Raw genomic sequence first — 26,516 nt, 5'->3', positions numbered from 1 at the left:
TAAAAATAAAATAACAATCTTTTAGAAAAATGATCAAAAACAAAGAGTGCAAAGTGGGCTTGTGCATGATTTCAGTCACATTTTGACCAACTGGGTAGTTAATTATTTTCATTTATGTACTAAAATACCCTGTAAATTTTAACAACATCTGCCAAACATTTAAAAACATTTTTTAAAAATCTGCTGCCATCTTTTAAGTAGCATTAACCCTGATTACAGATCATCTGAAACCACAAAGCGTCAAGTTTCAGATGGTGGAAACCTTTTTAAGGTGCCAGTCTGTGCTTTCATACTTGGACTCTGCTAGAGCAGCTTTGCATGATTCACAGTTCAAAGTAATCCTTATTTAAATCACACTGGACCATGTTGGAGCCGCCTAACTCTTCTTCAGTGTGAAATAAACTCTTTTTTTTTATCTCTAAGCAAATGTTATTCTGATTGGCTGACACGCAGGTGGGTGGGGCTTCTACGATTGCGCCTATGCGCCTGATATGATAATATTAGTGATATCTGCTCTCACTGACAATATACAAAACAACGGGGTATAAAAAACTCACTGTAACTGAGCTTAAGAGTTATTTATATATCAGTAAATGTGAATTTAATAAACCACAGAGATCCTTATATTACGTGTGCATAGATTGAGTTTAGGTTTGCTGCGAGTCACATGCTTAGTTTGAAAAATAAAGACGACAGTTTGGCTCCATTCTGCTCAAACTAAGCACATTTGTACCCTTTGCTACTTTTCTTTCTTTATCCTTTTCTTTTTGTAAAGCACAGAAAACAAGACTAACAATGAAAAACCTACAAACTTGTGTCTCTTTCGCTGTAACCCAGGCAGAGCGTGGATTCAGTCTCAAGCCTGAATAAACAGCTGTACACGCTGCAGCTTAAGCAGAGGCTCCGTAGCTGCACTGGACCTTATCAACCACAGATGGTGCAAGCTGATCTTTTTAGATCTGATATCTCTTAAACTTTGTCACAGTTACAAACCCTGAGACATTTTCCTGTCAGGCATAATCCCCAGTCGTGTCCTCTGATACAACGAGAGGCTGAAGCTCGGGACAGCGTGTTAAACAGCAGCACACAGAAACAGAAGAACTGATAGAGATCGGGGTGGCAGTAAATCTAACTACGAAATCTAGTGGAACAAATTTGTAACAGGCCGTTTAGCCTGCATCTCCACATTCTTCGGATACTATTTTGATTCACGGCCACGCCGAGTGCTCGTAAATATCAGGCAACGCTTTCCCGACGCCTCCACAAAACACCTCGTTCTCTCGGCTGTAAAAGCTCCTGTAAGAAATCCAAGTCCCATTCATAACATCTTACATGTGCTCGTGGTTAAAAGAAGGCGCTTAATTTACTCCCTGGAATGTGCTGAAATTATCATTAGACACTAAACCCGTGATATATGCATGAGCGCGGGATTTGTAATTCTCCAAGGATCGCTCTGGGATAATCCTGATCTCGCTTGTCTATCTTCAGCTGGAATGATTTCATGATGGCTGGAAAAAGTGAAAAGATTTGGGGCAACAGTGATCATTAAATGAGCTCTCGGCCACATCAAAACGCACATCTTCCCGAAATCTACTAAGACCTCCAGGAAGATGAAGCTAACTGGTGCCATCACGGCTCAGTCAGTGTTTGCTTACAGGCAAATGAAAAGATCTGACCTTTATATCTAGGAGAGGAGCAACACTCGTGGCCAGAAACAGAGAGCATTTTATATCATGGCAAAATTCACTCCTCTCAGTAAAACGTACAGCAGCCACAACCTCCAGTCCACTCATTCATTATTTGGGACATGGATCTGGCTTGTGAATGCAAATTTCCCACCCTTACGTTTTTGTCGTTTAACACAATTTTTCACTTGTCTCGTCTCATGTGTCCTGATTCGTGTCTGTGTGTGCAATTTCTATTTTCCACTTTTAAATGGTGAAAAAAAGTCCACATCTGGTTGGGGGGACGTTGGCGAGGGAGGAAATCATAGAGATGTGGATTTGCATCTCACACGTAAAAGATTTTTATACTTCATTCGTATTATTTTATACATTAATAATTAAATTAATGATAATCTACTTGCCATGAAATAAATGATTTGGTCAGAGTTAGGATACATCAGGTCCATCCTGAACATCCTGGACTACATTTGTGTCCAAACGAAAAGATAATTTCTTTTATTATTTCAAGTTTTGCTATGAGAGTTGGCTGTGTCTAGAAGCTGGAAATCCTGACAATAGATGACAAATGATAAGTTATCCATCCATTTCAGACAGACTGTCTCACTGCCTGGACACCTATAAGGAGACTTGTGTACTTGAATGGTTGGTGAGTAGTTGTGAGAAGTTGCTTGCTGTCATTGTATTGCTGCAGTTTCCTGTGGTTTCCATGGGAGATAAAAATGCTGGCTAACTAGCCAATGAGCTCCAGTGAAATTTAAAAAAAAATTGCAATGCAAATCAGAAATGGCTAAAGTTGATGTATAAGCTGTGCCTCGCTGCTGAAACCACTGCGTTTCAAAATGTGTGATTTTCACAGTGATTGCAAATGTTTCTGGTTTCACAGTTTCACTGCTGCTTAGTGAGAAGTCTGCAAGTGTTTGCAGACAAGTTGCAGTGTGCTAGCTGCCAGAGCACCTGCTAGGAGCCTTTCAGTGCAACCTCATATACCTCTTTGTATGTCTTGTTTTGTAGGCGAGTGGATGTAGAAGGTTGCTTCCTGTTGCTGGGTAAAATTGGTTTTCTCAGTGACAAGCGTTTATCAGGCAGTTACTGACCATTTGCTGTTCTGTGTGCTCGCCGCTTATCCAAATCACGGTAACCGTGGAGCTAGAGCCAGATGACTGTGAGAGGTGGAGTACACCCTGGACAGGTGCACGTCAAATACATAAAGAAACTATTCGGCACCTTTACACCTACAGCCAATTTAGAATCCCAAACTAACCTAACATGTATATTTCTGACTGGTGGTTTCAAACCATCTTCATCTTCTCTGTAATTACAGAGATTTTTATCATATTCAAAGCAGTTCTCTTCAACAGCAAATGTGTAAATGTGTTTGTGCTTGTTAGTGACGCTGGTATTATAAATGGATTTCCACGGTTTTCACGATGAGTCCATCAAGTGCAAAAACAAAGGCTTGTCCAGTGTTCTCGTCCTGGGGCAACAGTTACTGTCCCTCTGCAGATAAGACCACTGCTAGAGAGAGTCGATGCTGTGTTTAATTTACTATTTGCTTTTGGGTACTAAAAACTACTTTTATCAGTTCAGGAAAACATTGTGTTTTGGATAGTACATTGCTCCTTATAACACAACCACCTATTATGCTTTTCCTTATTTTCCATCATATTTATACTTTTACAAGACTGGATGCAGAATTAACCCTGTGAGCTGAAAGCTCGGGCTGCCCCATATGCTCAGTTTCAGCCAGTTTTTTCTACTTTTGGCTCTGTATGACATAAAACTATAGAGCACCAGGCACCTGCTGTTCAAACGCTTAAGGGTCAGCCAATCAGATTAAATCTGAGGTATTAAAAAAGCTTATAGTAGATAAAATGAGGAGTAAAAAATAACTATTCATGCAAAGCTACTCAAGAATAAAATAAGTAACGTGTATGCTCTTTGATAACTGAGCTCCATCACATTTTAAATTTGTGTTTTCTGAATAAAGTTACAGTGAAGGAAAGTTTTTAGCCCTGGCCTCAGCGTTACAGCATCCCAGCGACCTGCCAGCGTCAGCTCAAAGTGGTGACTGTACGAGCCTGAATGAAAATTGAGAATTAGAACGTCCTTAACTGACGCCTGACAGGAGTCTTTAAGGTCGCAGGGAGCATTTATCTCTCAAATCAACAACCCATTGTGCATAACGAAAGGACAGCAAACAGCTCGAGTATCTCTGCTGACCTCCGCTGTGAAAATCAGCAATCAATACTGATTAATAATGCATTCATGCTAAAAATACACCTCAAATTATAGCACGCCGGCTTTATCTGTCGTCTGTTCTGCTCATATCATCGCAGAGAATTTAATGAAACTTAAAATCAGCATTGTGTCATCATCCTGCATCCCGAACAGCTTTCAGCTTCATCCACAAACGCTTCCTCCACTGTTGACCTTTGCTGGCATAGTCAGCTGATGGCCGGTCTTTTTTAGGCTTTTAGGCTACACTTCAATGGAGATTATGATAATCCTGAAGGTGAAATGAACCTCGCAGTGTCAAATTACCAGTGGGCCTCGCCTGAAATGCAGCGTGGCTCTCTTGCTCTCTCAAATGGATCGTCTGGATCCTGTGGGAGGTTTAGACTTTAAATTACCAAAGAAACACACAGAAACACACAGAAACACACAGAAACACGCAGGCTTTCATCTCATAAATTTAGCTATTTGTGTTTACTGTATGTCTCTGAAGGTCTGCATTACCTTCACAGTGCCGCAGTGTCCCGGCACACATCACAGGCTGCTGATCCACTTGAGGATAATTGCAGGGATGCCTATTGTTGCACCCAGTAAATCATAGTTAATATTTATGAGACATGCTCTTATACAGTCTTTAAGTGCAACATTAAATAAATATAGATCCGTTTAATTATAAAACTTGTTTAATTCTTTATAACTTCCCTTAAATTGTGTACTTTATTTTATCATAAAAAATATAGTGCTTCTGAAGGTATAAATTTTCATTATGTTGAATTCAATTCAAACTCCATATTTTATTCATGGACTCAAGTAGCCTTGCATGAGTTACGTTTCACAAAATCTTTTTTCTTTCTTAAATGGGGCCTTGGTGCTACTCCTCTGTATGAAACAAGCTGTTCTAGCTCCACCCCCTTTAAGACAAGTTTCTTCTGATTGGCTGAAGCCCATAAACAGAAAGGTTTGAACAGTAGGTGGAGCCGTATGCCTGAGATGACCATATTAGGGATATCCACTCTCTTCGACGTCATACAGAGCCGAGAGTAGAAAACACCGTCTGAAACTAAGCTCACGACCTCATTACTGACCTAATGTTGTTTCACCTTTACCTGTTTTAAAACTTTATATCACTGTTTGTCCCATGAAGCACTTTGCAACTTTTCCTTTGAATGGTGCTATAAAAATGCTTATTATTGTTTGAAACTATGCTCAGGTCAATGTCACGCTCAGTTAGTACATCAGGATGAGAAATGCACTTAAGAGCTAGTGGTATATTATTTCTTGCCTTTCTTTCTCTTCTCTAGATAAAGAATGCTTTGATTCATCTTGTTTATCCAGGTTACATTCAAACTTACATCTTGGAGCTATTCAACAAAGACTAGACATCGAGAAAAGGCAGCTATTCAAGCACAGAAAAATCTGCTCTGAATTGAATCTTTCAAAAGTTAAATTCGTGTTAAATTTAATAAAACTTGACACTAGTTACAGACAGAGTTCACAGTGCGATGGTGCCAGGGGACGTTGTCCGTAGACGTCTACATAACCATGTTTCGTTTTTCCAACCAGAGAAGTCGCCACCTTCTAGAACTTTTTGCGTGATCTGTACCACCCAGTGAGCCACTGTATTAGCTCCAAAACACACAAACAGCACTCAGACTGTGGAGAGTGCCAGTTTAATGACTTGAAGTAGTAGATGAGACCGTGCAGAGTCCGAGGCATCAGGAAACCTACCAATCAACTCTAGTATGCAGGTGGATACGTTTATAAAAAAGCAACTTTTTCAGAGTTGTTATGAGGACCATCACCATCATAAAGTAAAGTTGGACATTTTGACACGCTTACTCGCTGTTGGAGCCTTCCTCAAGTGGTCATTAATGGAACTGTGGTTCTTTTTGGCTTCATTTTTAAGCTCCAGAGGTTTCCTATTGTCTTTTACATACAGTCTGTGCCAACAGCCACACAAACAAGAACAGGAGTGGCCCGCATTACTAGCTGTTCCACATATTTTTGAGTCTGCCTCCAGGTGATATTAGATGGCTCCAGTAAGCAGACATGGATTTTTACCAATGCCCTGCCACGCCTGGTCTATAGCGCAGAAGTGTTATTGGTAGCACTGCTGTTGTTTAAGAGACCGAAGCATGAGCATTTACGTCAATTTTAGGATTTTTCACATCGCGCAGAAGCAAAATTTCCTCATTGATTCAAGAAATTGGGAAACTTCAGTGGCACCTGCGTTATTATTTGGGTGGGTATCCAACGGTGCAGGTCCTGCTGTCATACTTTGAATAGCAAAAAAAAGCACAAAAAGCACAAAGCCTCATGATTCAAACTATAAAACCCTTCAGGATGTAAGACTAATGGTCCTGGGCACACAACACAAGGGAACACACATGTCAAATCACTACGTGCTGCAGACTATTTTCACTGCAAAATGCTTTGCAAGCTTTCAATATGTGTGAATGCTAAAGGGTCTTTGGTCAAGCTGAAAACACTGTGACCTTGTTTGCACTAGAAATGCCTTCACTGTGGTGATAAAATATCCAATAAAGTGTTAAAAACAAGTGATTATGGCTGAAGTTAGTGGCGAAAGGGTTTCTGAGAAAGCAAGTCACAACTTCAAAACAAGTACAAATGCAGCACACGTACACATTTTTCTTTGTCATTTATGACAGAAAGCTGAATATACTTGTGGTCTGTGGTTTTTTGTAGCAGAAAATTAGCAATTTTAAACATGCAGCATTGAGTTTTAAGAAGATAATAGCAAGTATTCTCACACTATCTGGGAAAAAAATGATCCTGCAGGGAAAATAACTAAACGGTTTCACGATCTTAGTCTCTGATTGTTGCTGAAGCCTAGCTTCACATTTTTGAGGCTTCACTGTTTAAATAAGGGCTCTGTACCCTTAAATTGCTGAAAAAAATCTTTGAAGATACATTAGGAATGCTGCGAGGGCTCCATTCCTCTGAGTGGCACGAGTTTGACTGACAGCTCCCAAAGGGCCACAAGATAAACAACCTCCTAACTCATAAGTTAAGGGCAAACAGTGTTTTATCTGCACTTAGAGTTTGACCTTAGAAGAAACTTTTTTAAGGATGAGCTGAAGAATAGTTTGGCAGAAACATGAGCCACCTCTTCTATCTGATTTATAAATAAAGTCACTTCTAGGAGCCAGGCTTCGGTTTTTTTGTGGAAATATATGAAGACTAATTTTTCTCCTGTTCCTCGATGTTTCCATTGTTTGAACCCCTCCTTTTTTATTTAATCCCGCCTGTCTCTCTTGCTACTGTCAAAAAGCCTTTTAAATTATAACAATAGTTTATATGCAAATGGGCCACAAAGTAAATTGTAGTTTCATTTTTTAGCGTTTTATTAATTTTCCAAGATGGAAAAAAAAAGAAACAACACAATCAATTGTCGAGAGTCCCGGAGAGTTAATAGGCTTAAGCGTCTCAGACAGCGGTGATTTATCTTTAGATTTTCTCTCTGCGTTTCTTTTTTTTGGAATCATTTGAGTCCTCATACAAAAGCATCATTTTTCACAGCGGGTGCTCGCCTCGCCTCGCCTCGTCATGTTTTGTTTTGAGCTTTGACACTTCATGGTGTGTTATCTGCACTTGTGTACACTTTTTTTTTTCTCTTTTCTGCGTCTTTTGCTAATTTGTATGCTCATGCTAATTTCTGTATAAACAATTACGCAAACAGGGTTTGCCCAAGGGGACGTTGAGTGTGGGGGTAGGGCGAAGCAGGGTGCAGGGATCGTATTAAATCATGTTTTGAATCAGTTGTGTCTGGGTTTGCTTTTTTCTGCAGGCAGGCGGGCAGGAGGTGACAGCTTATTGACTTACTGGTGGTGTTGTACCGGACGCCGTAAAACATCTCAGGACAGGGTCGCGCCACCAGCTGCCCCGCGCTGCTCCTGGGCCAGCAGGTGCCGATCCCATCGATGGAGGTTTCACAGTAGATTCCCGAGCCTGAAGCGCGGGGACAGAAAAGCGTCAGACACGGACGTGCACGCATTCCCGTCATGTTTCATAACCGCATATAGATGTCATGAAATCCAGATAATGCTCCAAAGATCCTGGCAACAAATATGGTATCAGAATGAGCTGTTTGTGTACACAGGATTTAATGATTACTCCTGTGCTTTGCCGAGCTGAACGTCGTCTCCTGTGGCACTACGCCACGTCTATTTCCAGCATTGTTTTCCTCTTTGATGTTAGTCCTTTATAATCTGAGTTCCGATCAAACTTGTTTTCCCTTGCGGGGTATCTAACAACAACTCAGCTCTGCAGTAAGTGTGCGGGGAATCGGTTTCACACGCGTCTCAACTCACCGCTCCACTGGCTTGTGGCGTTACTCAGGGTTTGGTTCCAGGTGGCGGCCAGGGACTGCACTGCAACCCAGAGAGAAACAGCTTCATCAATAACCTCAATCATTGTTTGCTCAGTTTAGAAGAGGCAATGAAAATCTCATTAGATTCAGCTTAACAGCTACAAAGGGTGAGCACGAAAGGGCAACGGTAAACACTGATGACAGACCTTTCCTCCAGCAATAAGGGGACGGTAGCAGCAAATATGAATCCAGACATGCCCCGAGGGTCAGACTATTACTTCTGTAATAACTCAAGAGGAATTAGATAAGAAGGATCCGGAGATAAGGACGTTCTGCAGGGGGAAAGGTGACACTTAATTTTAATGCTTTCATTTGAGGTTTCCAAACCACTTTTCACACCCACGTGTGGCAAGAAAATGAATGAAACAAAGTAAAATATGAAAAGTGCATAAAAGCTGCCACTGGTCATTTGTTCAAATGCATAAAAGGATTTTGTTTTACATTTTTAAAAGCAGGGTAGCTTTAACCGTTTAAAGGTTACAGGCTGACGTACAGTGAGGGAAATAATAATCTCCTGCTGATCCCCGGCTGAATGAACAAGTTCTAATTTTTTGTTAGTTTTATTTTAATGATGAATCCTGAATGAAATCCTGAAAAAACACACATATTATATAAAAGTTATAAATAGATTTGCATGATATGACTTGGCTAGGCCACTGTATGACTTCTTTAGCTGCCCCTTTGTTGCCTTGGTGATATTGTCTTGCTGGAAAACCCATCTTCCGGCCTTTATGATTCTGGATGAGGGAAGGTTCTCATCCAGGATTTTACGGTACACGGCCCCCTCGACGTGTTGAAGTCGTTCCATACCCTTAACAGAATGACAGCCCCGAAGCATAACGTTTCCACCTCCATGCTTGACTGTGTGGATGGTGCTCTTTGGGTCATACTCTGCATTTCTCAAACACGGCGGGTCGACCAGAAAAGCTAAAACTGGATTTGGGTGTCATCTGATCACAGCTTCAAGATTTCTGTCCATTACGCCGTGGTGTAATTTCACAGATTCTTTCACAAATAAAGGCAGATGGCTTTGTTGGGGATTTTATGCACCCTTGGGACAGAAAACAGGTGAATTTAAAGGTTCAGAAATATGTCCCAGTACTTTTGTTTCGATCAGAGATGTCAAACGCAGGGCCCAGAGGGTCGAGTGGGACTTTGGAAGACTTTGGAAGGTGAAGTTTAAAAACAAAATGTACCAGTTTTCCAGATGTGGAGCTGTGATGTAAGTATTATTAGAGTGTAATAGAGTGTAGCTGCTTAGTAGTTGAGTGTATTCTTGCTTACTTACATAAAATCACACATTAACCTCTCAGGCTGGTGTCAGAATTTACTTCTCTTTCTTTGCATATGGAAAATAGGAAATTTGAACAGGTTAACATATGATTTACTGCTTGGGCCCATTTGATTTCACCTGTGTCTGTCACCCGTGAACTGAAAATTAGATAATCAACAGGCAAAACTCCTGTTTCTGCAACCAAAGAGTCGATGCTTGCAATTAAAAAAAGATTTGCATGAACGTAATTATCATATCCAAACTAAATGTTATTGCATTTAACTAAATATGAATGCGACATGTGACATATGGATGTGACGCAAGTTTTGCATGCCACTGAGTTGAATCTCGAGGCCTGGGACTAAAAATGTAACACATGTCTCCATTGGCCAAGATTGGAGCGACAGCTTGCCAAAATCCATAGTTCATAAATAGCAGAAGCATAAGACAGAAAATAACTGTGTAGTCATGTTATGTTAACACATTTTTTTAAACAAACAAAAAAACACTGTTTCTACAGGGAACAGAGTCGACTTAATGAGAAATTCTTTTCATTACTATTTCTGTTTCTGTGGTTTGCCCCCATTAAAAGAAACCCATATAATTCCAGTTAAGAATGCGATCTTTTATTGGTTTAATAATTTTATAGCTTAATAAACTGGATATTTTTGGGTTTTGGACTGTTGACATCAGATAATGAGTCATGAACATTTTTATTTAAATAACGTCTTAACAGATTTACCAAAACAAATAAAGATAATTAAAAATAATAATTGAATTTCCTTTGCAGATAATTTCTGATGAATTATGAAGCAAATGAAATCGGTTCAGCTGAGCAGGGTGACAGCATGATAACAGAGCGTTATCATTACTCTGTTAAGAGCTACCTGGAATGATTTTATGACTGTATCCTGGGGCAAATAACAAGAACATCATTCCTGTGCATTTGTGCGTGCTTGTGTGAGTCCTCTGGATGTGCTGCAGAGGTCTGCGAGGAAACGGAATAGTAGCAAAATAACGGTTTTCTAATATCCACAAGGGGGGAAGTTGTGACTGAGGATGAGGGTTTGACATTTAGTGGTTATGGCCATGAAATGGAAAAGACTGAAAATCAATTCAATCTCAAGTGTACTAACAGTGGGGCAGCTAGAACAAACTGGCTGGACAGTACTGGGAAATGAGCGCCTTTTAAAAGCTTGTAACAGCTGCTGTAGCCGTGCTGCTGTAATAAAAATCCAGCTGATGTTTGTCCAGAACTTACACGAGACGTTCCCCGACAGCATGAGCAGAGCTTCACATGTCAGATCTGCTAACGAGGCTGATGGCAGGAGGCTCATGATGGCGCACACCTGCAAACAGAGGAAAGTCACAGAGGTCAATCAAATACGTCCTGCTCTTTCAGTCTGACACGCACACATTAAACATACAACTTTATTCGTGATTGAGAAGATTTTATTGGGCATGCTTTGGCGAATTGTGATGTAACTTGGGAGACATGGCATGACCGCCTTGCCTCTGATAGCCTTCGGAGTGACTGCTATGTTAAGAACCTTCCATAAAAATTCAAAGGATGCAACACTTAGACGGAGGGCTTTGACTCAATGCCCTCTCCACTCCCAGCATCAACAACGAGCAGCACGAGCTAACGGCATCTTATCTCATCTGACAAACATCAACAGCACAACACATCTGGCAATCCTGTTCTGCCACATCCAAGTCGACTTTGTTACCATTAAGGCCACATAATACTCTGTAATATCAGCTGGTGTAGTACCTTTTTATAAAGACGGGTGTGGATGTGGAGATCAGGCCCGAGTGAAACAGATTTCGTAGTTTCATGATATGAAGCTCTGCACCTTCCCACAAACTCAGGTCTGGAGGTCTGCCTCCCTGAGAAAGTGTAGACTAGCCTAGTTTTACTAGCTTGCAACAGGAGTGAGAAGTTCTAAACCCAATTTTAAGTTTAAAATGTGATTTAAGATTTTAACCATCTCTGTCGAGCCAAGCCTTTAGCCATCCTTTTCCCGATGTAGGCAGAAACATACTGCTGGTTGCTACCCCAACCAATCACAGCAGATGCCCCTTCCCACTGTCGCCAAAGGTCTTGCTCATAGGCGGTCATATGATTGTTGGGTTTTTCTCTGTATGTATTATTGTAGGGTCAACCTTACAATATAAAGTGCCTTGAGGCAACTGTTGCTGTGATTTGACACTGTGTAAATAAAACTGAATTCAATTAAATTACTGGTAAAAAGTTTGGACCAACTATGAACCTGGACTGAAGTAAGACACAAATAGAGTCACTGTAAAGCAAATCCAAGAGAGCAGCATAATCAGTGAAAACATCCACACAAAGTTCACTCCGTGTACAAAGACTATTTTTATCAGTCCTCCAATGACAGCAAGACACTGTGAGTATGAGCTTTTGATATATTTGTTTTTGGGGTTTCTTACTCATCCTAGATTTTCTTTTCTGATAAAAAAAAGATGACTTTAACATTTCTCATGATCAAGTTTTCCGTTGCTTTAAAGTCTTGGGAGGACGTCAAGCAGGCGGCCAAGTAACAACAAACGGTCAGCCAACAATGATTCAGTGTTTAAAGGCTGGCTGGAACCACATAGTTCACATAAGAAACGTGGAAATATATTTCCCACACTTCCACTGTCTTTTTGGTCCAACAAAACAAAACAAAAGCGAAAACGTATATTTGTGTCCTTTTCCTCAGCAGGTAGCTGCGTGCTAATGTCAGTGAAAGGACAGCCTTTACGTCACAGAAGCACTCGCATCACTCTGAAAGCTTTTGTGGATGAAAAGTAAAACGACATTGCAGTGAAATGCAAATTGTGCCTGGGTGATAATAAGTGTCTGTCAGCTGCAAAGAGCTCTTCTTCACATCTGATCAAGGACAGACACTCAGCACAGCGGCTCCATGGCTCCAGTGCTGAGGAGGAGGATGCAAAGAATGAAAGACCCGCGGTACCAGCATCCGGCTAGCTTCACTCCAAGGAAATTAATAAGCTTGCTGCTGGTTATATAGTGGAGATGCTACCAATATGAACTCGATATGCAGCGAGGTGATGTCAGTTCGGTCAGGATAACCAAAGTGTGCAAACTTTTGTGCCAAAGTTCAACAAAAGCACAAAAAAGTTGCCGTTCTCAGCAGGTGATTCTGTAATATGAAGTATTACTAACAGTTAAAAGAAGTAATCTTGACAGAGCTGGGAAAAAGTTTTTACCTCAAATTTTAAATTTTAGACTAAATACAAATACAGTTTTAACATAACGAGTCTGTTTTAAAGGGAAAGAAGCTACACAAACAGAGCTGGTCCAGTGTAAAGGAAAAGAAAGATAATTCTTGATTCGTCACTCACTGTATGATTAACTGCATTTTTTTTGGAGGTTGAGTTTCATTTCACGAGCCACACACAGGCCTGATTACTGCCAGACCTGTTGAATCAAGAAACCACTTAAACAGAAGCTGCCCGACAAAAGTGCGGCACATCATACGATGATCTAAAGAAACAGCTGAGAAACAACATCACTGATATCTGTCAGACCGTAAAGGGTTGCAAAGCCATTTCTAAGGTACTCCAGTGAACCACAGTGAGAGCCCTCACACAGTTTTAGGAAAATACTCTGTGGACTGACGAGACAAAAGCTGAACTTTCAATCCTGTTGCATTGGCGTAAAACTAACAAGAAGATCATACCAACGGTCAAACATGGTTGTGGAAGTGTGATGGCCTGGAGCTGTTTGCTGCTTCAGGACTTCGATATGTAACAGAACAGTGATCCACTCTTTGAGCACTCTGAATGACTCGAAATAGTGAAGTAGCCTGGTCAAAAGTCTTACAAATCAGATCAAGATGCTCTGGTATGGCTCATGCTGGAAAACCCTCCAATGTGGCTTAATTAAAAGAATTCTCCAAAGAGGAGGGAGCCAAAATTCCTCCACAGTGCTGTGAAAGTCTCACTGCCAGTTATCGCACATGCTTGATTGGAGTTCTTGCCAAAACTGAGACGAGCAGTTATTATGTTTAGGAAGCAGCTGTTCTTTCACACAGGTGTGGTAGGTTTGTATTAAATTGGGTTATTTGTGTCTAATATTGAGATTTGTGTGATGATTTGAAATATATAAGGTGACAAATATGCAACAATCTAAGAAATCAGGAAGGAGAAAAACACTTTTTTACAGGATTGTATGTAACAAGTTCCTTAAGACTTGTCATTAGATCCAATCAGAAAAAACAACTGGACTTTAGGGATCAAACATGCTTGTGTATCATTAGCTCGTGTGAGTTCACCCTAAACGTGGGTTCCTTTATGAACATTTTATTGTGTCTTACAAGGACACAAGAGCCAGAAGCCTGGAGGAAAGCAGCTGTATTCGATGCATTAGGAATGAGAGCAGGTGGTCTTTTTAAAACAAAATCATATCAGTGTGGAAGACCTTTATGGTATTTGTGTATTGTTTTAAAAATCAGTAACTGCCTTCTGTCCCTCGAGTGGATGATGCATAAATTAACAGCTGCAAATGCCCCCAAAATTTGGAGCATTTCATCATCTGCACTCACAGCCCACTAATCTTGTGTTCACTGATACGAAGAAATGACTTCTTAAAGACTTTTGATGCTAAATTTAAAGTCTTTCTGTTACTGGATCGCGCTACTATCAGCCTTTTTTCAGCTATGCAGGAGGTGAAAACACTGAATAATGCAGATTTTTCTTTAAAACTACAGACTCTGTGTCTCAAGAGACGACAGTTGATAACAGCATTAGATAACATCTGCTCTATTCCGGGACGGAGAACAGGAGAACCTGTATTTATGGCTTTGTTAAATGCCAGCACAGTGGAATTCAGTGGTTGGATTAATATTTCATCCAAACACAACTGAAATCCCTTCGTCCTGGACCAGTGACTCGGCTGGAAAGCATCCAAATAATGAAGGCTGGCGACACAACAAGAAAAAAAATAGTTCTGCACCAGTGACATCTAACAGCTGATTCACTGCTGAATTCACAGCATCTGTCAGCACCCTTCTACACGCGGCGGAAGAGACACAAGCTGTAAAATATCATTAGTTTTGATTTTGTTCAGCCTCTCAGAGTGACCCCAAACTCTGTTACATCTCCGCCCAGCTGTCCTTGAGCATACAGGCTGATCCCTGCGGATCCAAGAGGGTGGCTACAATTACCTGCGAAGCCAATGCTTCATTTCCTCCGTAAATAAAACATCCCCATTAATAATACAGCACCTGAAACGTTAAACATTTCACCCGTCTTCAGAGAGAAAAATGGAGGAAAGGGTGCTTTAAATTCATCAAAAATCCTCACTTTTTTTCCTGTATCAAAAGCACATTCATACCTGCTGGTCACAGCAGCGTCAAGCATTCACACTGTATGAAGTCACATCATATAAAATGCTAGAGCGGCCCAGATTTCACGGAAGGTTTTTCTGGGTCGCTTGCTGCGTCTGTTTCACGCTCAGTGAGTCCTGGGCAGGTATCAGGGTGCAGAGACCGACCATCCACCTCCTTCCATTTAATTACAAACTGACACACGATGTAAACAGCAGGATTTTTTCAAATCAAAATGAAAGAAATACTCAGAGTTTTAACTTTGTTTTCTGTAACATCACAGTTTCATGATTAATTTCTTTAACTGGAGAAGAAATTCTAATGACTCGCTAGAAATACAGGGCAGCAAAAAGTCATCTTTTGCCATGAATGCATATGAACCGTTTTAGCTTCTGTTAATTTCTCTAGAAAATTATATTTGGTCTTGAAAGAGTTTAGAAACACTCTTAAGTGGCCTTTACCGTACGCACTCACCTGTGTATAAATGTCACACTGCTTCTGGCCCACACCTCGTATGTCATGTGTGCATGCTTTCCACGTTTTATGTGTGATTTAACGGCGTCAAATCGTTGAGGTTCATGTAAAGGACAGGCTTGGGTCATTAGTCCCAAACACCTGGTGTGAAATGTTCATCCAAAGTTCAGGGAAAGGACGCAGGTTCAGGATGAAGGAGTGAGTATCCCAAACAAAAAAAAGATTGGCTTGGTGGATTTTTGCACACTGTAAACAAGAAGCAAAAAAAAAAAAAGAAACAATAAGAGTGGGCAGAAAAGAAGCAGGACTACCGACTAATACACAGGAATAACTTGACAAAGGTGAAACTAGCAAGTGTGGAGAAAGCAATCATAAAACGTGGGGAAAAAAGACTAAGACAGGAAGACCAACACATAAAAAACTTTCCAAAATAAAACAGGAAGTGACAATAAGTATGGCACAAGAAACATCAAAGACAAACACGGAACTAAAAGAGGAAAAGGTGAACACTAAACAGTAGTCCTTAGGCATTATTGAGAAAGACATGCAAAGTAATGCCAGCTTTGACACACAGAGGGCGCTACAGAAGACGGTTCAGACCCTCTGGTAACCTCTGGTCTGTTTCCCTTACAATAAAGTTGGACCTTTGAACTTGAACATTGTCTGTTTGCAGTTTGTGCTGCTTTTGTCTCTTTTTTTGTTTTCTTTTTGCAGCTTGGGTACTGGTGTGCAGCGCGCCTTTGCAGGCAAGTTGGCATCTTCTATGCAAACTACAGGGAACCACTACAATCCTCCAGCAATCATAAACAAGAAGCCCCCGGTTTGCAACCAAAAATATACCTTTTCCCCCATCAGTGGTGGCTATATCACATCTAACATGGCAGACAACTCCTGAGCAATGTCTGTATGATGTCACATGGAAAACTTCCATGGAGACTCACTCACTTTTGGACCGCGCCTCAAGTGGTCACTAGAGGAATTGCAGTTTAAATTTTTTATTTTTTATTTTTGCCAATAAAATGCATCTTTACAAGTAATAAACTTAATACAGAATCAGGAGGATACTATATCATGACAAAGATGACAAAGCCTCCTTGTTTTAAGTATTTTTACTATTAAATGGGTGGCTACCCTGCCTGTAGTCCAGCTGCCACAGAACAAGAGGCAGGGTTCACTGTGGACAGGTGCATGTCTCACCTTAGAAATCATGCTTCATATTGACAAAATCCCAAAAGCAGTATTTCAGTACCATATGCATGAAAGAGTATACCGCCAGTGATGTACTGATGTTTCAGAAGCATTTATTTTACTCTATCAGATACTGAACAGAAAAAACAAAACAAAATAAAAAAAATAAAACAAACAAATCTCCACTTCTTGTTTGAATCACATGATCCACATCACATGAGGACACTGCATAAAAACAGTGGAGGAAGAGGCTTCCCAAGTGGGCACGCTTGGGATGGATGCCTGAGGACGGGCACAAAGCTGCTGATCCCAGACTTTCCTGGGTCCCATGTGCCATTTAATGCTTCTTTTCATGCATATACGGAGCATAATAAAGTCTTTCTTTTTTACAGCTTACAGTCCTCTTGCCCTTTTTTTTTTTAAATTTGAGATTGTATCTACATAAAAACAATCTACTGCTATGGCATACAGTCTATTCAGAATGATTCACAGTTGCTCTTGCCAACAAAGTGACGGATCAATGCCTCCAGTATTTACTCTAATTCAGTTTTTAATCCTTTTCCTTTTAATTTAGAGAATCAGTTTGGCTGCGTTTACAGCTGAAAACCGTCTCCACTTTTAAAGGGTCCTCCGGCATGGATCTGCTGCAGAGTCGTAAACCAGCTTTCGACTGAGATTTATTAACCAGCATGAGGAAAAATGCTGAAGCGGGAAAAAACAGATGCAGGTTTGAGGTGTGGTTCACCTGCGAAATGTCACTTTGCTCAAACGTTCCTGCTGTTCGCTCAAACGTGACTGAAAGAGGCAGCTCTGGCACGAGAATGATAAAAATCTATTCAAAATAAAAGCAGGTGGAGACACTGTTTGTGTATATGAACAATGGCACAGCATAATGTGGAATCTATTGTTTTTATTATGAAGAACACGCAGTGATAACGGTGTCGCCACATACAGGTACCTACAATAACCGTAACGTTTAAATCTCTGGATCGTGTTTGTATTTCACGTGATGCAGTGTTTCGCAAACTTCGGTCTCTCTCCATTTCTCGATACTTGTAAGTATCCACAAATGAGACAAAACACAGTAAACAAAGCAGTGAAATAGCTATTATCATTCTACTTATAAAGACATCATAATTATGTCATCACTTTGAATTATTTAGTAAAGATCTGTCATTGTGAAACTTACACCTGCTGAAGGGCGGCTCAGTAGAGCCTTAACTGTAAGAGGATACCTGGTTTGAAGCTCCTGATTGGCTGCTGATTTTCTGTGGAAAGCTTGTAGGTTCTACCCAACCAACAACCTGCTCTGGAGAAAAACTGAGTGGAACTGGTGCCAAATGTGCAGTTCCTCTAATCCTCACAGACTCCCATATGAAAATGTCTAACATTAACTGATTTAAAAGCATGTTTACATCAGAATTAGCTGATGAATCAGCACTCCATACTTTTATTCAAATATGGTAACTCGTGCTTCCAAAAACCTGAATACATAGTTTTAGCCAAAACGCTAATGCGGAAGCTTTAATATGCATCCCATCTTTTATATACAGTCTTTGGTTCTCCCTACACTCCTCACAGTCCAAACACATGAGTAGATTTGTGACATCGCTCTGTGATGGCATCCTGTTCAAGGTGTGCTTGCCAACAGCTTCCTACTCAAACTCAGATGGGTATCTAAAAGTGGTGACATATATTAAAATAGATTTTAAGAGAAGTTACAGCCACCCAGCTTTGCATCTAAATGTGATCCATCTATAATTCAGTGCAAACAATGCAATAATGCAGACATTAATCTGATTTAGGTGAGTGTGCAAAGGCACCACTACGCAAATACTTCACTCCTTAACTGTATAAAATGTTGCACGCATGACTTTTACTTTCCACACCGTTAAATGGCCACATTTCCAGCACAGAAATCCACGCACCTTAAAGCTGCACACAGTCCGGTGTTTGTTCTTTTATGACCTCAGTAGACATTCAGTACGCGAGCTGCTGTGAGTGTGGGGTCTTAAATCACAACAATGGGGACGCGAATAGAAAGCAGGGGGATTTTAAAAAAGGGCTCACGGGATTCTTGACTATTCTTAGTGCAGCAGCACTTTGCACAATGGGCAGGAGGTGGGTGAAATAATTCACCTCGGGCATCTACAACATCAGCAAGTGAGTGCAACAAATCACATGTCCCTATTCTTGCCTCAGCTCGCTCTCCATTTTGCTACGAAGGGGTCACAGCATGAGTGATATCAGATCTCAGCGTTATGGGGCTGGAGAAATTTCAACATCACCGCGCTCGCTTTTCTTGTTCGATATTAAAGGAGTGCACTTTCTGCATTAAAACACCCAGTTTCATCTCAGAAATGTGTCCCAGATCCGCTTTTTGCCCCTTTTCTTCACCAGTGCTTGAGCTCCGGTTTCAGAGGGTATGGAATCGTGCCATTGGGATCGTTTTTCTCATGCCACCTTAACCCAAAGTCCTGGTTCAAGTTTCAGTGTTTACAAGTAAAAACGCACCGGCACGCTTCAGCAAAGCTTCAGCGCTTAGTTAAAGTCATAGGACGCAAAGTGCTATAACTATATATTTACACATAAAAGAGAGAGAGAGAGAGAGATTATTGTCCTTGTTAAAACATTTTAGTTCAGACAAACTCGGATTCTCGTCCCTTTAATGAAAATTGATTTAAAATAGCAATCTGAGACAGAGACAATATCCAAACCCGACATCTGGATGGGGGGATAGTGTTAAAGCCTTCACACCAAGACTGTGCTCAACTGCAATCAGCGATAACAGCACAGATTTCCCCGAGCTGTTATTAGGACGTTTTAATTAAATGTCCAAAGGCGAGAAGACGAAGCGGAGGCGCAAAAAGACGCAGAACTTACCCCCAGCAGATAAAAGCATTTGCGACGCATTTCCAGGCCTTTTATTTTTCACATAATTTCCATGTGTGGAACTAAATGTCTTCTTGTTACTTCACTGAAGTATTTTATCCTTGTTACTGGGAGTGGAAAAAGTCCCAGCAGCGCAGTTTTCTGATGGTGTTGACTGAACTGTACCCAGAAAAAAAATACAACCGCGTGGCCAGGCCGGGTGTAGATGTCCGGGTAATGTCAGAGGTTAGACACTGTCAGGATCATTTAATGAGGAGCTGCGGAGCTGGGGTGTAGCAGCCTGTCACCTCTCTGGTAGGGTCGGTTTCCCGTGAAATCGCTGCCTCCGTGAACAGGACCGGAATCCAGACAAACACTATCGCACCTTTAAAGCTGCCCACGAACTAAAACTCCTTTTCCACGCATGGTTTCACGGCAGGTTTCCCCGAGCTACAGCCTAACGTCCGCCCGGCTTCCCATCCAGCTTCTGACTCCTGCGCGGAGCCGCCGCGGTGGTGCACAGCGTCCCCACAACGCCCCCACGTTGTGCCACTTTGTCGAGTGTATCCAGTGTGACTGAGGAATAACTCGATTCCTCTGCGTGGAGTTAATTATGCAATGACTGCCCGTGTTCCAGAATCTAATCTTTAATCCCCCGCGCAATCTAGACGTCACTGCTGCGAGAAAGTTAAAAGCAGACGAGCCCGGGGTGAGCTGCTTGTGAAAGGCTCCGCGCGCATCGCTGTGCTCTTATCAAGCATCCAGGAGAAGGGAACCCTTTTATCATGTGCCCCCGTTTCCAGACGAATTAGTGCCAGAGCGCAGAGTCAACAGATTTCGCTGTGAGCCAAGATCGACAGATGGTTCCCAGTGTGTCAATAAAGTTAAGCATCCCCGGGGATCTTTTTAAATACAACTCAGTACAAATGAGCGTCAAAATCACTGTAAATAAAATCTCAGTGGGAATGAATTTGCGACTCCAGTAATTAAAACAATTACAAATAATCTTAATATTAAAATTCTCATTAGTGTGCGTGGGGCGTCCCAGAGAGGTTAGAGGATAAGAAAAAAAAAGATTATTATTATTATTATTATTATTATTATTATTATTATTATTAGTCAGTATTACTCTGAATAGATCTCCTCTTGGGTGGGTTTTTAATGTATTAGCCAAGGACATATGAGGCTTGGACATAAACTATATATAAAAGTTGGTAATAAAGTGTCATCGCCTTTTATGAAGCCTTGACATGAGGGTTTTCTATGTAATTGAGTTGGTGTTTTAAAAACCAACTTGTCAGTCACACGGTTGTCCTGCTTTATATCTATGTTACTGTAACTGTCAGCATAATTTTTAAGTTTAATATCATGTTGTATTCAGTAAGACCTGAAACAGTCAAAACCTCATCAGGACTGTGTTTACTGAGGTCACAGGGCACGTGAACCAAAGGGATGTTTTCCTGTACATTTCTAAACACGGGACTTTAAAAGTCGCCCCCTGCTGGTCATTAAAAACACGACTGAAGAAACAAGGCTCTTCCTTGTCCCCATGCAAGGGTCATAATGGTCAGAAATAATTCATTGAGTATGAAAGTAATGCAAGTCATGCTGTGGTCTTATGTTTGGACTCATGTGGTAGCAGTTATTACTCTCAACCATCATCAACAAACACCAAGTAAGAAAACATCTATTTGAAGAAGGACGTTCATCCCTCACTTGAGAGTCGCAGGTGGCGTGTGGGAGTCACGTGTTTAATAAAAGCTGGCTACAGCAACAGTAGCCAGCTACAGTGACGGCACTCGTAAGCCTCTACATTAGCATTAGCGTTTTTTCCCTCTAGATCTAGTAGTGAATATATTTGGATGAGAATTGTTGATCCCCCTTTTAACAAGTTAACATCTGATGGAAGGAAGCTCGTTTAGCAGGCTTCAACCATAAACTGTTGTCACGTTCCTGGGTCTGTTGACCCAGCGTCTTGAGTTTTAGTTTATTTGGATGATATGTGTGAGTTCTTTAGAGTAGCTAAATTGTTTATTAGTTTCCATTTGTGTTTTCTACCGCTGTATTTAAGTTTCCCTCTCCCTTTGCCCCTTATGTGTTTCATGCTGCATGTCTTATGTTGTCAAGTTTATATTGTCTTGTCTGCGTCCCATGTTTCCTGTTATATTTTGAAGGTCTGTGTCCTATGTCAGTGTAGTCAGCTTTGCTTCCTTTGTCTCCTTATGTCAGACTAGTGTCAGCTGTTTCCCCATGTGTTTCCACTTCCCCTAATCACCCTCGTGTGTATTTAGTCTGTGTTTCTGTTCACTCCTGGTCAGGTCATCTGTTGTTCACGCCAAGGTTTCCATGTCATGTTTCCAAGTTTCATGTCTAAGTTTTTCTTGTTGTTTATTTAGTTCTCCCAGTTTAGGTTGATGTTAGTTTACTTCAGTTTGCCCTTTCTTTGTACCTTTTTTACCAGCCTTATTTAACGGCTCGCTTTTTGTTAATACTCAAGCTATGGTCCAAGTTCCTTCGTGTCTGCATTTTGGGTCCACTCTTCACAATTAATACAGTCTGCCACCGCCAGACTGTGACAACTGTAATGGTGCATCTGCAGACACAGAGATCTGCTAATTAGTGTGATCAGTGAAATGCTAGAAATTCCCTCCCTGCAGTTTTTAGCACTTCTGCATCTGTATATACTGTAATCAGGCCGGTCTCAAACAATAATGTATTAATTTGTGAGATATCGAGTTTATTTTTTCATTGCAGTCATGATTTTGTAACAGGAACCCAGGAAAACACAAAAAGAGTGGTAACCACTGTGTTTTACTCAAAACTATCATCTCTCTCTAGACGTAACTAAATCATTTTTAATAATAAAGAATAAAACATGTTAAAATGATAAAGTGTTAAACAAATAATGAGTTTTAAGTTGAATGTAATGTAATAATGAATTTTTAAAAATCTGTGTGCTGTATGACTTCAGCTGTGGCGTCTGGTGCAAGTGGGGAAATGATTTATTCCTCTATCAAATCTTCCAACCTCCAAATGTGGAATTTCTTTCACTCTACAACAGTGGAAAATATTTATTATCAATACGTTAACACAAATCAGAGCATATGAGACCAGACAGATGTAAATTTGTGTCCAGAAACAGATTAGAGGTCGTGAGACCGAGCTGCCCAACATAAATATAAAATTATAGCAGCTTTTACCTTCTTTGGGGCCCCAGAAACTTTCAAACTTAACAGTCTTTGAGGGAAATCGTTCTTGGGCTGAAACGCTTGTTCTTGTCCGCATTGCTTCACTTTAAGTGATCGTGCGCCAAAACAAGTTGGGAAACAATTTTAAGTCATTTTATGACGGAAAGCTGTCAAATATCCTCTGATCCCAGCTTGTCAGGTATAATTATATTCAGATGTTCTGGTTATTGTCCATTTTTTAATCTCTCGAGTAGACAAAAACAGCCAAATCTGAACATTTACTTAACCCCTTTATTTTTTGTATGCCATAAAACACAGGTTTATTATGATGTGTCAGAATAACTGTTAATTCCTGCCCTGTACTAGTTTTGAAGTTCTCCTGGCTGTATTCATTCTGATCCTGATTCATATTTTAACTATTAAATGATCAGATGTGATATTACACTCTCATGCCATGTCTGCCAAAAACCACACCGCTGAGGCTCTGAGTGCACAAAATGCTTCATGCACAGTGCGCTAAAGCTTTCTTTAGACCCAGTGACGCGCGGAGAGCCATTAATCAAAAGATGCCTTTATCCAAGGTGACAGTGCCCTCCCCTGAGTATGCTATCTCTTGAAGTGTCAGTAGTGGCAACAGTGGGACCATAACAAACTGGGTTATGTGGTTAGGATACTGTTTCCACTCTTTAGCCTGCTTCTAGCTGTATGCATGCTTGTCTGTGAGACTAGCAGTCAGGTGCTAAAAAATATCCCTGACAGGTGCCGTGCATGCTGCAGTGGAGCCGTGTGATTTGTTCTCAGTGTAGATTTTGTGAGGGGCCACCCGGGTTTATTTCAAGAAGGTTGTGTAAGATGGTCTTTTTTAATCCCTTCTTCCTGCAGCTGGAGGAGTTCACCATCAAGCACAATATAGTCCATCCCCTCCCCTCCCCCTCCTTCTGGTTTAATCTGAAACACAATTTATCTTCAATCAAGGCATGAAACATCCCCAGTGCTGGAGACTCAACACAATCCTGTGTGTGCTTGCGTGTCGGTGTGCGAGTGTGTGTGCAGAGCGGTGCCAAGGGTCATTCCAGATGCATGGAGGATGACAAAGCAGGCGTAACACATTTATGTAATCAGCATGTGTCCGGTCCCCGTAAAAGGTCCCGATAAACGCCCCGTTCTCACGAGAGCACTCAGCGGTGAAAACCTGCAGACGAATCCTGCGACGAGTTCAGACAGAAGATGGTCTGGAGTGAAAAAGTTATTTCTAATTGCATTAATGAAGCTGTTCATATTCTTTCTACAGAGTGGAAAACATTAAAGGACAGCTGGAAGAAAAACAAATAGATCTTTTAGATCATTTATCTCTTTTTTCTCGATAAATCAGTAACTCCAGTTCTCTGAATCCATGTCTTGGCGTCCTAACCCAGAAAACATGGTTAAAACACTGATGTTAATTCTTCATTCAGAACTGGAAGAAGTGGAACTGCACTGTGGATTGTGCAACAGAGGTCACGTCAGACTGTCTTTTATCAAGTAAGAAATCTTGATCACATTATTCCAGTGAAGAAAACAAATGCACGTCTTTGTTTTTTTAATGTAATATTTGATTGTCCACTGCTTTGAAATAGTTCTGAACATCCAGCTGCACTGCGAGCATTAAATGAACGGTCTCACATTTTTACAGTCCTTTTATGTTAATGGAAAGAGACATAATATAAACCACAAATCCAGAAAAACACAAATTTCCTAATAGTTATAATTTGATTTGCAACCACAAAACTAGACATTTCCAGATTCTGGCCTACTCCTCTGTACAGAAACACTAAATCCTTCAGGTTTCTTGGCGTCTCGAAGCTTTAGTTCCCTCCACAGATCTTTTGTAGGACTGAAGTCTGGCGATGCCACTCCATGACCTTAACGTGAGTCGTCTTTAGCCGCTCTTTTGTTGTCTTGGTGATATGTTTTGGGTCATTACCATGCTGTTAAACCTAACTTCAGATCTTCTGTGATCTAGCTGAGGGACAGAAGTGTACACGACCCCTTCTGCTGGTCCTTCAGTATGGTGAAGTCGTCCTGAACCCTCAGCAGGAAAACAGCCACAGAGCATAATGTTTCCACCTCTGTGCTTTACTGTGGGGATGCTGCTCTTTGGTTCGTACTCAGCATTTCTCTTCCTCTGAGTTAGAGTTTGATTTTGGTTCCATCTGACCACAGCACTTCCTCTGAAGCATGTAGATGTTCACTGGCAAACTTATGATGGGTATGTACATGAGCAGGGGGACCTTGTGGGCGATGTAAGATTTCACTCCATTATGGCGTAGAGCTCTGTGTTCCTACTGCTCCTCCTGTATAGTTTTTCGCTCATCCACCACTTTTTTCATCATCATCCTCACCCCATGAGGAAAGATCTTGCATGGAGCTCCAGACTAGGAGCAACTGATGATTTTCATATTTCTTCTATTTAAAAATAATCACATCTCTCGTAGCTGACTCCGGCATTGTGTCGATTTATAATCGTGTCCCTGATGTTCTTTGAGCCTTCGAAGCCATTTATGTTTCTCTGCAGTGAAATTCTGTCTCATTAATTGCAATGTGAACCTAACGTGTCTGCACTGTCACAACCATCACCTCTGTGCCCCCCACCAGAGTGAGCATTACAAACCTGTGATGCGCTGACACCAGTGTCGGTGCGCTCGGAGGATAGGAAATAGACTCCTCGGCAAGAGGTCAGAAGTTTAAGTTTTCATCGTGGTGTATATCTTTAACACATTTTTTTATGAGTTTTAATGTCTTTGAATGGCTGGAAATGATCCTCTTATGTGTTTGATCCTGTAATTGAGCAAACTCCACTGAGATGATCCTTTGAGGTAATAATGAAGCAGGAAATGTTACAGCGATGAGCAGTTCAGGGGTCGTGATGGTGAATATTTTTCATTAACACTCTTCTCTGATGAAAAGTGTTTAGTTTAATTTGACTCTAATCGATAAAATGATGAATAAAGACAAACTTCGCTTTGCTGACACCCACACGACTTTCATTTCATTTCAGACAGTCAGCTGATGTTACTCAGCAGCAAAATGCTGTCTGGGAAGCTTATTTATTGAATGAATCGCTATTGTCATAGTTGTCACCTCATTTCACACAGTGTTCAGGTCTCATTCACCTTTCTGCAAAACATATTCGCACTCAGTCAAACACGTTTTTGCACAATGATTCAAAACTACCACAGCAAAGGTGCCCTTTGTTAAATACAGCCATTCAAATGTGTTCACACTTAATGCATAATTATGAAACATCAACCGTATGATGTAACAGCTGAAATTGTTGCATTGAAAACAGGGGCCACGTCTGCGACCAGTTGCCATCTTTAAAGCAACTTTGATGAGGTAGCATGACGTTAACACGGCGATGAGACGCAGTCAGTCTTCAGTCCTTGGTTGGCAGTCGAATGAGGTCAAGCTGACATTTACATTTCTACATACACAGAATTCACATGGATCGCTGCTCAAGGAGACCAGCTCTGTTCTGGTTCGCACTCTTGATCCAGTGGAGGTCGTGAGTGACAGGAGACGGGTGGATAAGCTGTCACCCCTGTTAGAGAACACCTCCCGTTCTGTGCAGGTCAGTCTGACAGCACGGAGCAGCTCCTTCAGTGACAGGCTGCTGCACCCACAGTGTGTGAAGGAGGTCTTTCCTTCCAGCTGCTGTCAGACTCTCAGCAGCAGTGAATGCACACGTGTGGATACACACATGCACACAGTGGGGTTTCTTTATATCTTAATGTGCAATAATCAATACCTGCTGCTGTTAGCATTCAAGCACAAAATGTCAACTTCATCCTTATATCATACATATACAGATATTTATAT

At 41.1% G+C, this 26,516-nt stretch overlaps 1 protein-coding gene across 1 annotated transcript in view; it reads right to left on the bottom strand.

The window, feature by feature from the left end:
* The window catches only part of LOC102215416 (corticotropin-releasing factor receptor 1-like), a 93,995-nt gene extending 73,788 nt beyond the window's left edge, over positions 1–20,207 (bottom strand). Inside the window, exons 1-4 of the mRNA XM_005725741.1 lie at positions 19,483–20,207; positions 10,842–10,929; positions 8,249–8,308; positions 7,761–7,886 (exon numbers count right to left, since the gene is read on the bottom strand). Of these exons, the coding sequence (XP_005725798.1) occupies positions 7,761–7,886; positions 8,249–8,308; positions 10,842–10,929; positions 19,483–19,512 (304 nt within the window). The 5' untranslated portion in view covers positions 19,513–20,207. The remainder of the gene's footprint in view (positions 1–7,760; positions 7,887–8,248; positions 8,309–10,841; positions 10,930–19,482) is intronic.
* Between the last annotated feature and the right edge of the window lie 6,309 nt (positions 20,208–26,516).

This window comes from Pundamilia nyererei, unplaced genomic scaffold (assembly GCF_000239375.1).
Source record: "Pundamilia nyererei isolate P.nyererei 1_Seehausen unplaced genomic scaffold, PunNye1.0 scaffold00017, whole genome shotgun sequence".
Lineage (NCBI taxonomy): Eukaryota > Metazoa > Chordata > Actinopteri > Cichliformes > Cichlidae > Pundamilia > Pundamilia nyererei.
The sequence above is the reverse complement of the archived record's forward strand: the minus strand, read 5'-3'. Positions and strand labels throughout refer to the sequence as shown.